General features: G+C 34.8%; 1 protein-coding gene across 3 annotated transcripts in view; it reads left to right on the forward strand.

Annotated features, from left to right (window-relative positions):
* TXNDC16 (thioredoxin domain containing 16) overlaps positions 1-14,973 on the forward strand; it is a 92,821-nt gene that overhangs the window by 45,791 nt on the left and 32,057 nt on the right. For all 3 annotated transcript variants that reach the window (XM_010808964.4, XM_024997677.2, NM_001205394.1), the window contains 5 exon segments: positions 3,019-3,185; positions 3,564-3,624; positions 7,922-8,039; positions 12,020-12,163; positions 12,914-12,973. In XM_010808964.4, the coding sequence (XP_010807266.2) occupies positions 3,019-3,185; positions 3,564-3,624; positions 7,922-8,039; positions 12,020-12,163; positions 12,914-12,973 (550 nt within the window).

The following is a 14,973-nucleotide window of genomic DNA, read 5'->3' on the forward strand; positions in this document are numbered from 1 at the left end:
CTTGCCTGGAGAATCCCAGGGACGGGGGAGCCTGGTGGGCTGCTGTCTATGGGGTCGCACAGAGTCGGACACGACTGATGAGACTTAGCAGCAGCAGCAGCAGCAGCCCACAGCTCTGACTGAGCTCATACTAGTCAACAATAGCTTGCTAACTAGTAAATGAGCCATTTTTAAAGTGGAACCTTCACCCTCCAGTCAAAATGCCCCACAAATGCAACGTGGGCCAGAGATGAGTTTGTAGACATACGGACAACAGAAATGATTCTTTTATTTTAAGCCATTAAGTTTTGGGGTGCTTTGCTACATACACAATGATAGAGGCTCAGAACACACCCTCAATCTGTTTCTATGGCGTTAACTACTCTTAATTTTTAAATCTGAATTTTCAGGTCAGATTTTTCTTTGAAGTTCCTGTCCCTTATATTTAACTACTAATTAGATGTCTCTCTCCTAAGCTCTATGTGTCTGACATTAATGTGTTGTCTTTTACCATCTGTTCTTGCTCCATTATCTTGGTTAATTTACTGTCCAGTCACTCATGACAGAAGCCTAGAAATCATTCTCAATTCCTGCATCTCTCTGCATCTGATTTTAGATCTGAAATATCTTCTCGAATTCTTCATTCTAACAGCCAGTGCTTTAATCCAGGTTCAAACAATCCAGGTTTGAATGTTGAGTCTCTTGAACTAGTCCCTCAATTTTATTATCTTCCTCTCTCTTGTGTACTACTTTAGTAATAAGAATTGACCTGGTCTATATTCCTATATTTCCCTCTCTTTAAGTTCATACTCCCTGTTGCTTGCATAGTAATATATTTTAAACACACATATATGATCTTGTTCTGGTAATTTTTGCAGTTCCTAAATGGCTTCAATTATTTACAGAATGAAGGCCTACTTTCTTAGGAGGATATACATGGTTTTTAATGATCTGGTCCTTTGCCAATTCTCCAGCCTTACTTGTCTGTTCCCGTTCTTACTTTTTAATATTGAATTGCTTATGGTTCTCCAAATACTCAAAGAAGAAACCAGGCTTTTCTGTTCCTTCAGGCTGTTATACCCATCCAGGTCTTGACAATTCAGTTCTGTGTGGTTGTGAGGCTGAGGTTTCTACCTTCTTACTAGCTTATGGCTGGTGTTGCTCTTAGCTCCTATGGTCTGTTCTCAGATTCTGGCCACGTGGCCCTCTCAAAAAACATTGGAAGTTTCTCCTTCAAAGCCAGCAGACAATCTTGCTCCATTGTGCTGTGACAGTCTTACATGGTATAATCTAATCAAGGGAATGACTATGCTGTGAGTACCACCCCGGCTCAAGGAATTAGGATTATACAAAATGTGTACACCGGGAATTTTGGGAGTCATTTTAGAGTTATGTCTACTGTAGCTAAATACAGATTTCTCTCTGGAAAATTTAAGGATTAGAAAAATGATTTTCTATTATTAGACAATTTGCAAGAAAGCATCTTTCTGCGTATCTGCTTTTATCCCCTATGCTGGTTTTACTCAGTGGGCTCTTTCAATCTGGCAGCTCGTGCTCCTTTAGTTGTGGGAAATTTCTGTGTTTATTTCAGTGATGTTTTATTCTCTTCTGTTTTCTCCCTTCTCTCTTTCTGGGACTCCTGTTTGAATGTTGAGTCTCTTGAACTAGTCCCTCAATTTTATTATCTTTTCTATTTTCCAGCTGTCTTTGCCATACTTTCTGGCAGATTTATTCAACTTTAGTTTTCATTTTTTGTGGATATAGTATCTTCTCATCTTTTTGAGCTTATCGGTGGTGGTTTTCTGAACCTTTCTTCTTCCTGAATAATCTGTTTCCTCCATGTTACTTGTTTTTCTGTTTGTTCTGGTCTTTCATGTTAGAGGCTTTCCTCAAATGCTTATTACTCCTTGTTTGTGATTTAGAATATGAAACTAAAGAAGTTGGCTGGAAATTCTGAGACTATGGATCAGACTTGTTAACTTTGAGCTCCATAGGGTGGTTGGACCTGGGCAGCGTTTTGGTGAACCACAATGTCAGTAGCTTTAGGCTTTAACTTGTGGTTGTTCAAGATCCCCAGAGAAAGATCTTCCAGTTTTCTGCTGAAATACAGAAGTCTAGCTTCTAGCTACCAGAAACTGAGTGGGGAGGGGACAGAATGAGTCTCAGCATTTGGTTGCTCAGTCCCTCTGCTTTGAGCATGGTATTCACACTCAGCTGTTCCTGCAGTCCCCCCAGATTTCTTCTGGTGTGATGCAGGGGTAGTTGCCTAAGCTCATGGAGTGAGGGAAGAGGATCTAGAGATCTAGCTGCTTCTCCAAAGGTTTTGTCTGTTCTTTCTTACTCTAGAGCCTTCTTGCCATCATTCCCCTTCTGCTCCTTCTTTCCCTGTTCTAGAGGCTCCAGGCACTGACAGTTCCTGAGCAGTTTTAGGATTCTGCAGTTAAAGTGAAATTGTTTCTTACCCTTTCCTCTCACGGCTTAGGATTTTGTTGTTCTCTAGCTTCTAAGACTTTGCTGCCTTTACTCTTTTCCCTTCTTCATGTGTGTATGTTCATCTGTTTTGAAAAATCCTACTGCGGAAGTTGTCCTGGGATTTCTGAAAGGAGTGAAGTTAGATGTGTGTTCAAGCTGCTGTCAGCTCAGATGTTCCTCATTGTTCTGTAAGATGTCATTATATATGTTAAATTCTTATATGGAAGAATTTGTTATGTGTTTCGTTTTTGTTTCAAATCTCTTTCTCTTTATTCAGCAGCACCACAGTTTTATTTATTGCTTTTTTTGGTTTCTCTATGATATCCTTATTCTTTTTGGTTGTAAATATCTGTATAACTACTTGTAGAATTTGTTAGTTTCATATGTTAGTTTAAATTATATAGGTTCATGGGAGCATGAAACTTAGAAAACCATGAGACCGTTTTTGTAAATTGTGGATTTATTTCACAGACTTGTTTTTTCACTTATTATTAGCAGGGTTTAAATCCAAATGTTGGAACATTATTATCACATAGTGAAGACGTTTTGTTCTTTTTCTAAATGAAGACTGAAGTTGCTGGAGATCCTACACAAGTTTCAACTGTTCATCTACAACTAGGATTACCACTGGTTTTTATTGTTGGTCAACAAGCTACTTATGAAGCTGATAGAACAACTGCAGAATGGGTTGCTTGGCGTCTTCTGGGAAAAGCTGGAGTTCTACTTTTGTTAAGGTATTTTAAACATGGAATAGTAACTGTTCTCTCTTTAGCAGGACACTAGTATTTTTCTTGGTAATGTGTTCACTGGTAAATAAATTCAAATCTCTAATAGATTCTAATATAGTTAGAGCCAGTTGCTGAGTTGAAGTCTTTAATTATCAGCTTGATTAATATTTAGACCTTTAAACTTTACTAAATGAAGTTGTAGATTAAGATAGAGTATAGAAAACCTGGTCTGTATTTACATGAAAAATTTCTCAGACTCACTAAATTGTAATCTTTTTTCATAAACATTTTTAGTATAAAATTTTCAGTTCAATTTTAGATTGACCTCCTGGATATTATTCCTGAGATTGGCAACATATAACATTTATTTCCATTTTGATAAAGGGACTCTTTGGAAGTGGACATTCCTCACGATACTAATGTTATCATCAGAAGAGCAGAAGAGGTTGGTCATTTTCTATATTGGTCGATAAAACGTGTGCTTATTTAAAAGAGGTTAATACACATGGTCCTAAAGTAACATATGCTTATTATAGGAAAATTCTATGAATTGGCACTATTCAGAGATAACTGTTAACATTTTCAACTGTTGTGTGTTATTTTCATTTGTTAATCTCTTTTTCCGTGTGTGTTTGTATATTTATATAAATATATGTGTATCTGATGCTGCTGCTGCGCTAAGTCACTTCAGTCGTGTCTGACTCTGTGCGACTCCAGAGATGGCAGCCCACCAGGCTCCCCAATCCTGGGATTCTCCAGGCAAGAACACTGGAGTGTGTTGCTGTTTCCTTCTCCAATACATGAAAGTGAAAAGTGAAAGTGAAGTCGCTCAGTTGTGTCTGACTCTTAGCAACCCCATGGACTGCAGCCCACCAGGCTCCTCCGTCCATGGGATTTGCCAGGCAAGAGTACTGGCGTGGGGTGCCATTGCCTTCTCCAATATGTATATCCACGTATGCATATTTTAAAAGAAATTTAGGTTCATGCTGTATTCATCCCACCTTTCACATACAGTTGTATTTCATTACTTGGTATTGTGCTGTGATGCCTGCCTTTAAACACTGTTTTGGACATCACTGATTTATTTCCCTTTGCTAAATTTCTGGAAGTAAATTTTGTTAAATGAGATTTTTCTTTTTTCAGAGCTCGGGCCTTAACCACTTTAATTAATCTTTTTTGTGATTTAAAAATTTTATAGATTATATTTCATTTAAACTTACTATAAACTATTGGCTGTATTCCTTATGCTGTACAATATATCCTTGTGAATTATTTATTTTATTCATGATAGTTTTTACCTCTTAATCCCCTCCCCCATTCCCTCTTTCTACTGGTAACCATTAGTTTGTACTCTATGTCTGTGAGTCTGTTTCTGTTTTGTTATATTCATTAATTTGTTTTATGTTTTAAATTCCACATATAAGTGATAACGTACAGCATTTGTCTTTTTCTGCCTGACTTATTTCGTTGAGCATGATATCATCCAGGTCCATCTATGTTATTGGAAATGACAAAATTTCATTCGTTTTTTATGGCAGAGCGATATTTCATTGCATATGTATGCCACATCTTTACCCACTTGTCTGTTCATAGGCACTTAGGTTGCTTCCATATCGGCTACTGTAAATAATGCTACTATGAAGCCTGGAGTGCATGTATCTTTTCAGATTAGGGTTTTTGTTTTCTTTGGATTCTACTGATTTACTTTTCATGTGTGAAGTTAATTGACTTTCATATTTTTTTTTCTGAATGTGATTTTTCTTTCTTTTCTCCCATGGAAAGGCATTTTATTTTAAATATAGCAGTGTGTACATGTTAATGGGAATTTTAAAGACTTTTAAAATACACAGTCAAATTTCCTTCCAGAAATATTATTTTACCAGAAGGATTTAGAATTCCTTGTTCTTTATACATCTTTGCCAGTACTGAGTAGTAATCTTTAAAAAAAATTATTTCTATACACAAAAAAAGTTTCCATATTAATTTGCATGTCTTTGATAACTTTGACTAGTGAGATCACCTGTATTTCCTTTGTAAATTTCTTAAATTTTTGAATTTTTTAAATTCTTAAAAATTTCCCAAAATTTTTCTTAATTAAGAACTCTTTGGAATATCTTCTAAATATTTTAAACATATGCTAAAAAATTGTTGATATGTTTACAAATGGTCAGATAGTTTAAACTTAAATTCTCTTGCATAAGTCTATGGTATGACTACTGGATTCAGTTATCAAGATTGCTGGGAGAAATATCAATGACCTCAGATATGCAGATGACACCACCCTTATGGCAGAAAGTGAAGAGGAACTAAAAAAGAGCCTCTTGATGAAAGTGAAAGAGGAGAGTGAAAAAGCTGGCTTAAAACTCAACATTCAAAAAACTAAGATCATGGCATCTGGTCCCATCACTCCATGGCAAATAGATGGGGAAACAATGGAAACAGCGAGAGACTTTATTTTGGGGGGCTCCAAAATCACTGCAGATGCTGACTGCAGCCGTGAAATAAAAAGACGCTTGCTCCTTGGAAGAAAAGTTATGACCAACCTAGATAGCATATTCAAAAGCAGAGACATTACTTTGCTGACAAAGGTCCATCTAGTCAAAGCTATGGTTTTCCCAGTAGTCATGTATGGATGTGGGAGTTGGACTATAAAGAAAGCTGAGCGCCGAAGAATTGATGCTTTTGAACTGTGGTGTTGGAGAAGACTCTTGAGTCCCTTGGACTGCAAGGAGATCAAACCAGTCAATCCTAAAGGAAATCAGTCCTGAATATTCATTGGAAGGACTGATGCTGAGCTGAAACTCCAATACTTTGGCCACCTGATGCAAAGAACTGACTCATTGGAAAAGACCCTGATGCTGGGAAAGATTGAAGGCAGGAGGAGAAGGGGACAACAGAGGATGAGATGGTTGGATGGCATCACCAACTCGATGGACATGAGTTTGAGTAAACTCTGGGAGTTGGTGATGGACAGGGAAGCCTGGCATGCTGCAGTCCATGGGGTTGCAAAGAGTCGGACACGACTGAACAACTGAACTGAAGTGACTGATGAATACTGAGTTAAAAAGTCAGAAGACTTGACTCCATTGCTGCTAGTTCTGGGCCCAGATAACTGAATTAACTTCTTCCAGCTCAGTTTTCTCATTTGTGAAATAGTTATAAAACCTCTCCTTCTAACTTATAAGAAATTTTATAAGACCAAATAGGAAAATACTTTGAGAACTGTAATATTGTTCAAATATGTGTATTGTGAGGTCATTATGCTTTGCTTTTAGACCAGGTAATGGAAAGAATACTTACTGAAACTATTTTTTTTTTTTTTTTTTTACTATTAGATAAAGGATTCCAAAATAGGACATTACTTTGTTATTGGGAAAAAGGTTTTATAGAAGAATTAAAGTTCATGCTATTTTCCCAGTACATATGAAAGTTATGTTTATACTATACTGTAGTCTGTTAAGTGTGCAATAGCATTATGTCTAAAAAAATCAATGTATGTAGCTTTAGTTAAAAAATAGTTACTGCTAAAAAATGCTAACCATCATCTGAGCCTCTAGTGAGTTGTAATCTTTTTGCTCATGGAGGGCCCTGCCTTGATGCTGATGGCTGCTGAGTGATCAAGGCAGTAGTTGCTGAAGGTTGGGGTAGCTGTGGCAATTTCTTAAAATAAGATAACAATGAAGCTTGCCACATTGATTGACTCTTCCTTTCACAAATGATTTCTCTGTAGTATGCAATACTACTAGGTAGAATTTTACCCACAGTAGAACTTCTTTCAAAATTGGAGTCAATCCCCTCAGACTCTGCTGCTGCTCTATCAACTAAGTTTTTGTAAGATTCTCAATCTTTTGTTCTCATATCAACGATCTTTAGAACTGCTTCACCAGAAGTAGATTCCATCTCCAGAAACCATTTTCTTTGCTCATCCATAAGAAACAACTCCTCATCCGTGCAAGTTTGATTGTGAGATTGCAGCAGGGATGATTACTGAAATAATCTAGTGGCCTAAAATTTCATGTTTTAAAAAAGTTTTGGTTGAGCCTTAGTGTAAGAAATTTTAATAGAATAATTTCAATGGAATATAATTTGGTATTAAAATACCTGGAGCCAGGTATTATTTTTATGTTTATGGCTAAACAGTCAATTGAACTTTATAGTGGAATTATTTATTTATTTATTTATTTATTTATATTAAATTACTTTTTCCCCCTTCTTTTTGGCCGTGCCACACAACTTGTGAGATCTAAATTCCCCAACCAGGGATTGAACCCAGGCCAGGGCAGTGAAAGCCCCAATCCTAACTGCTAGGCCACCAGGGGCCTGTCTAGTGGACTTATTTTAGATTAAGTATTATTTTGAGTGGTGGTAGTGATTTGGTCACTAAGTCATGTAAAATATCAAAAGAATTTTGGTGCTATTTGCAATAAAATTGCATATATTTGTATCTTGTATTGAGGTAGGACTTACTGTTACATGTAAAATACTTCAGATTTCAGCAGAGTGTAACTGTGACAAGAAGCAAATGAGACTTTCCAGTTCCATGTTTTGCCTTCTTTTCTAGTAGTATGCACTATCTTTCTGTAATGCTTAGATACTTTTAATATTTTGGAATTAATTTCCCATTTTTAAATATTAAAATTGAAATTCACAAGTTTAGTTTCATTTTAGTGTCAAACAAGTAAAATATATTAAAATGGTTCATTATATTCTAGTCATATCTTTTAAAATTAATGTATTTCTAGGACACGCAAGTGGAATTTTTGGCGTTAAGTCATATTGATTTAATAGTATTCCATCTGGAAAGTACCATGAACGTTGAGGAAATGGTCAAATATGAAGACATGGCAGAGCTAAACATAGGTAATGTGGTTTTTGATGCTCATGTTCCCCTCCCATTTCTGCCCAGCATCCTTAAGGTCAGTGAAATTTCAGTGAATTAACTTTCACATTCAAGAATATGAAGAGACCTGAAGAAGTTTGGAATCACATTTTAGCAAGTTGATTAGGTGAAAAGATACAAGGATGCTCTATTTTGCTTAGTGTGATACCTTTCATTGTTATATATCAGGCTTCTCTCTTTCCGCCTGTGCCTTTATCCTCCAGATCAGTTCCTTCAGTGCTACTGGTCTATTCCATGTTTAAAAAGGACCCAGGAGCCACAATATGATATTTATTTTTGTTATTCCTATTAGGGTATGAAATTCTGATGAATGTAGTTATATTTGTAGTTGTAAATGAATCCAGTTGTTAACAGTAAAAGGAGTAAACTTTGATAACACTTTTATACTTATTTTTAACACATTAAAAATAATTATTGTTTTAACATTTAAACATTTAACATTAGTATTTTAACGTTATATTAATTTTACCATAATGTCAAAATAATTTAAATTAATTTTAACAGAATTTTGCCAATTTTGTTTCTCTTTTTATTGTTCTATCACCTATGTTTTGAAGTATTCTATAGTTTTCAAGGCTATTTCCCACACATTATTTACTTTGATTGTTTTCCTCTGAGTTAGTTGAGGTCACCTTCATTGTAGATGAAAAATCTGTGTTTTGGCAGAGTTAAATGATCTGCACAAAGTCACAAATGGCATGTGGAGCATTCTGACTTGAAATTTCATTTGTGACCATTATCATTCCTGATACTTCTTTATAACATATCCTATTCTGAAATTGCTCATTTGCTTTTCTCCCTTCTGTACTGGTCTATTATAAACTTCTAAGGCAGGGATTATGTCTTGTGCATTTACTAAATGTATCCCGTTTAGTAAATTATTGAATTTTTATCATGAGTCCCGTTGAGTAAATACTTTTTATGTAGTCCTGTTGTTATGAGTCCCAGGAAGGAAGGAATTTGCATATTCTTTTCATGAGATCAGTTTATTATGATGATCAAAATCTGTATTATAAATTTAGTAAGGCCTCTGAGCTTTAACTGGTACATGACCAGCCTCATGGTTTGAGCACTGCTCTAGTTTTCTGGTATACAGAGGTTAGAACTGCTGATGATTTAAGCCGGAGTTCTTCTCCATAGCATCATCATTATACAGGCAGGTCTGTGTTCTGGTCTCTTGGTCCTTGCTTTGTTCCTATCATCGTTCATATATTCAAACTTTCAAAGTTACAGGAACCATCCAGGTGTCAGTTTTAACAGGATTCCTGTCCTCAGCGGAAGTTGCCTTTTTCAAAATTTTGTTGCCATGTCTCGTTTTACTTAGTGACTCTGGCTTCAAGATAGCTTGCCCTCTGGTGCTGCCTTCTCGTTTTTTCTCTCTCCTGTCTTTGCTCCTCAGCCCAGTTCTTGTGTTTTGGGGGTGGGGGTGTTTGGTCTTAATTTCCTATGTTTGTAATCCATATTGACTTGTAATATAGTATGATGTTGTGCCCAAATACACAATTGCCCTCTTATTTTCATTCCTTCTCATTAATTAGGAAAAATAGATGAGGTTTGGAAAGACTTTGTTACCATGAAAAAGTGAAATATAAAGAAAAATGCTCTTCAGAGGAAATGAACACACAGTGAGTCAGAATTAAATGAACTGGGTTCTACAAAAAGAGTATGAAAAACACTTATGTGACTAAAAAGAATATATATACATGTTGATAAGTAGGTGAAATGTAGAGCTGAGGAGTGAATATATTTATAAACTTAAGTGGCTTATTAAGAGAATGGGAAAGCAGAAAGGTGTTAGAACAAGGTAAGAGAAGAAAGGATGGATTAGGAAATAAGAATGGACTGGCAGGAAAATGAAAATATGTGAATAATAAGAAAATACTGTAAATGAGAAAAGTGGCCTTCATTAATTTTGACATTGAGGGCATAACTTTTAGTGTCATAGAATGTGATATTTTAAAGTATCTTAAAATTAATAGTGTAAGTCTTATGGTTCACAGGTTTGAACACTGAAATTCCTAGAGTTATGTAATTTACTAGAGTCACACAGCTAAAAATTGCTGATGTGATACTAAAATCTAGATATAGTCTTTTATGGTATTGGAAATCATATGGAAAATAATAATTTAGTTTTCTGAATGCATTGTCTTTCTCACTTCCTTTCTTTTTAATATGTTATTACAGAGAATTATAAATGTATCATAAAATAGGATAATAGAACAAACCTCCAGATAACCATTTCCTGGCCTCACTCAACTACCATCAGTCAGTGGCTAATCCTGTTACATTCATAGCCCTTTACTTATTATTTTGCACCTAATTCCAAACATATAAATTCATCCATAAATATTTCTCTGTATTTCAGACATGTAAGGATTCTTTTAAAATTAACATAATGCTATTATTTCATCTACATGGTTAAGAATTGTTAATATCAGATGCTTAGTCGACATGCAGATTTCCAGCTTCATCATGCTTCTTCATGCCACTGTTGCTTTGTACACGCTGTTCGTTTTACTCATATGCCTCTACTGCCTCCTTAAGTTTCATTTTTCTTTTAATAATGTTCAGCTAGTGTCAACTTCTAGGAAGCTTTAATTGTCTCTAATCAAGTTGGATGTGCCTCCAATGTTACCATATGATCTGTACAAACTTCCAACAGGACATTTGTGAATTCAGAATATGTGTGTGTATGTGTGTTTACTACATATTTGAATGGATAGATGAATGAATGGGTGGGTGGGTCTGTCTGTCTTACTGAAGTTTTTTTTAAGATTTAATTGATATGTAACATTATATTAGTTTTAGTTGTATACCATAATGATTCAATATTTCTGTATATTGTGGTTAATGAAACGATTTTTACATATTCAGAATCTACCCATAACTTAATACACATAGAATAAAATAAAAATTTCTTGGTTTATATGACCTCTTATGGCTTTCCATGTGGTACTAGTGGTAAAGAACCTGCTTGCCAATGCAAGAGAAGGAGACATAAGAGATGCAGGTTCAATCCCAGATCCGGAAGATCCCCTGGAGGAGGAAATGGCACCCACTCCTGTTTTCTTGCCTGGAGAGGCCCATAGACAGAGGAGCCTGGCAGGCTACATACATAGAGTCCATGGGGTCGCAAAGAATTGAACACAACTGAGTGACTGATCCACACATGATCTAGAAACGCTAGAGTTTTCTCACGTCATTCCTTCAGTCTATTTCGTTTTAGTCAAATGTGCCCTCCCTCAGTGCCTAGAGTATGCTGAGCTCTTTTATGTCTCCGAGTCTTTGCATATGTTGTTCTCTTTGTCTAAAACGTTCTTTTCTTGATTATCCGGTAGACTTTGGATTGCCCAATTTAAATCTCCCTGTTAAAATCTCTCAGTGTATCTTTTGCCTTTCTTCTTAAACTGATCATGTTTATAGTTACATATTTATTTAGTGATGAGTTTATCGACTGATTTTTCCATAGATAGAAACCGTGTGGTCAGGGACTACGTCTGCTTTGCTCACTGCTTTCCTTAGTGTCCATCCCAGTGCTTGCCGTGTAGTAGAAGCAAAAGAAATACTGTCAAACGTGTGTGGTAGGACTTTTTTAGGTTATAAATTAATATACTGATTAGAAACAAATGTTATTTGTTGACAAGTTTATTATTTTTATATTTATATTTATTATATTATTTCTTGACAAGTGTAAGTAATTCCTTTTGGAATTAACTAAAACTTGATCATTTCTAGCTCAGGAAGCATCTGAGAGTCATTTAAGATAGGAAGCCAGACAACTGGAAAGTTTTCTAAATATCATGCATTTAAAATATTAAGATAGTATGAATTCATGAGTTTCTATGAAGTGCCAAATTTTCATATGCTTGCCTGGGAGAAGAGCTTAAATATTTTAAATTGTACATTTATGTTTACATTAATTTCTCTTCAAACATTTCAGAAATTCAAGATGATGAAGTGGAAGAAACTGTTTACAGAGACAGAAAGAGACAGTTACCTTTGGAACTCACTCTGGAATTAACGGAAGAGACATTTCATGCGACAGTGACAGCTTCTGACAGCATAGTGCTTTTCTATGCTGGCTGTGAGTATTATGAACCTTTAGAGGTGACTGCTGTACTGCACATTAGGACATTTAAAGTAGGCAGATTTTACTTTTGCCTTCTGTTATTACACATTGTAAAATGACATAGCTTTCATATGTCCCACAGTTTTAAACAATTTACTTCGAAGCTGTTTCTAGGGTTGTAAAACTGATTATATATAGTATAGTCTAAGTGGTAGTTGCTCAGTCATATCTGACTCTTTGCAATCCCATAGACTGTAGCCCGCCAGGCACTTCTGCCTGTGGGATTCTCCAGGCAAGAATACTGGAGTGGGTTGCCATTCCCTTCTCCAGGGGATCTGAGCCTCGTGCATTGCAGGCAGATTCTTTACCATGTGAGCCACCAGAGAAGCCCTGATTATATAGTTGATTATAAATTGAAGATTATGATTAAACTAGATGTTAAGCTTACTAATTTGGAAAATTGTTGTTAATCAAGCTAATGATTTTAATAGATTAACAGTTATTGGAGGTTTATAGGCATTATATTGCTTTTATCTTCAAACAATAGCCATTCAACTATACTCCTTGCCATATGAATGTAGAAAATTAGTTGTATTTGGAACTATCTTGAATGTGTGGACAATACTGAGTGCTGCATATTAGAATATTTCTTAGTATAAAATAATTTTAAGATACCCCATTAATCTATATGTTTGTTATGTATAAGTATGGATGCTTTAGAAATATGTATGTTGTAATATCTTTTTTTTTTTTATTTTAATGTAGGGCAAGCAGTATCCATGGCATTTTTGCAGTCCTATATCGATGTGGCAATTAAACTGAAAGGTATTACACTGTTGTAGGCATGTTTATTTTCCTGGTTCTGAGCTATAGCTATTTGTAAAATTGTGTCTCGCTAAAGGTGTAGAAAACCACATAAAATTTCAGATTATTACGTTTGTGTCTCCACAACAAACATAAGTTAATACTGAACGTTAGACTATTCCACTTGAAACATGATTAAGTATTGAAACCATTTTACAGCAAAGAAAATTAAAAAGTGATAACTTCAGTATAAGTTAATACTCCACAGTTAATAAGTTAAGGAACCATGAGTTTCAAAACTGTTAGGAGCATTCCCTTTGATTGTCTTCATTAAACTGTCTTATAGCTTTATACTTAATCCAGTAAACTTTTTGGCTGAATTCAGTCATTCAGCAAACATTATTGAGTGCCTACTATGTGCCAGTTACTGTTAAATATTATTAAATATATACTAAATATTATTAAATAAAAATTTGATAGATAAACCTATATCTCACAGTCTAATGAAGGCTCTAAGATCCCAGTGTTCTTGAAGCTATACAGTTAGCTTTTCATGGGTAGGGAATTTCTTAATAGCCAGAATCTTTTTATTTTAACTATTCTATGAAACCTGATTCAGTGGTAGACAAACAGTAATCCAAGCAATGAACTCAAAATGTCTATGCCACTGTCCCAGCAAAGAAAAGGAGGAGTGGGGAGGCCTGTTAGTGTTAGTAATAGAGAGAGAGTAATGGATTAGGTAAGTATAATATTTTTTAATCATTCGAATAAGACAGTCCATATCATGCTTTGTATCTTTAATATTATTTCTTCTTACTCTGTTTTTCTTGTTAATAAAAGCTGTTATGGCTAAATGGGCTTTTTCTTGGCTACTCCAGAAATGCATCCACCATTTAGTTTTTTTAGGACATTGGCTTACAGCCTCTTTTATTATTTAGTAAGTTCCTTATGGGAAGAAAGTATGCCTTATACTCAGTTCATTGGACTTGGTGCATTGTCTTACACTACAGAATATCTTGTGTTTAATAATTGTTGAGTAAATAAATTAGCAAATATAGTAGAGTTTCATAAATTTTATTTTATTCTCACAAAATTTTATTTTATGGAAAAGGTGTACTGGTATACAACGTGTGTGTGTGTGTGTATGTATGTATATATATATGTGTGTATATATATATGTGTGTGTATATATATATATATATATATGGGGCTTTTGTGAATTCAAGAAGTTGATTCCAGAAAGTCAACCCTAAATACAATATGTTCTATAATAATTAAAGCATCAGAGATATAAAAAAATCATTGTTGATCCATTTCTCTTCCATTCAATTCCAAACTACATTTGATCTATCATTTGATTATTTCATTCCCCAAGTGAAGGGATGATTAAGTCTGTAGATAATATGATCCCTAATATTTTTTTTAAAGCAAATCCTGTCACTCTCTAGTTCTCCTTTATGATTGCAATCTGTAGACTGATTTAAGTTTCTTCTCTTAGGTTTTCCAGCCTTACTAGAAGAAAGAAAAAGTAGGAAAATATAAAAAAATAACCATATATATAAATATAAAATATAAATATAAATAAAATATAACCATTTATATATATATAAAAGTAGGAAAATATAAACCATAATAAAATAGTAATTGGATAATGTCCCTGAATACTAGAATTATCCCCCCTCCCCAGCCCATTTGGCTAAATACCAAATGAAAATGGAAGGAGGTTCTCTTACTTTCTTCTCTGTTAATGACCACATAAAGACCTGACCCCTCAATGCAAGGACTCTGAGTTGTATGTGTTTGTAGAATAAAAAATGAAGATTAACCACCAACCTAAAGACTTGATTTCTTTTTTCAATTAGTATGTTCTTTATGAATAACAATTCTTTTAGTAATTAGATATCAGGTGGATTATTTTAGAAGTTCATGGGGCTTCATATAGAAATGCATACTATAGGTAACAATAATGTTTTATGTCTGTGGTGAAGCCTATACTATAATTTTATAAACTAGGACAATAT

Source organism: Bos taurus, chromosome 10, assembly GCF_002263795.3.
Source record: "Bos taurus isolate L1 Dominette 01449 registration number 42190680 breed Hereford chromosome 10, ARS-UCD2.0, whole genome shotgun sequence".
NCBI classification, from domain to species: Eukaryota; Metazoa; Chordata; class Mammalia; order Artiodactyla; family Bovidae; genus Bos; species Bos taurus.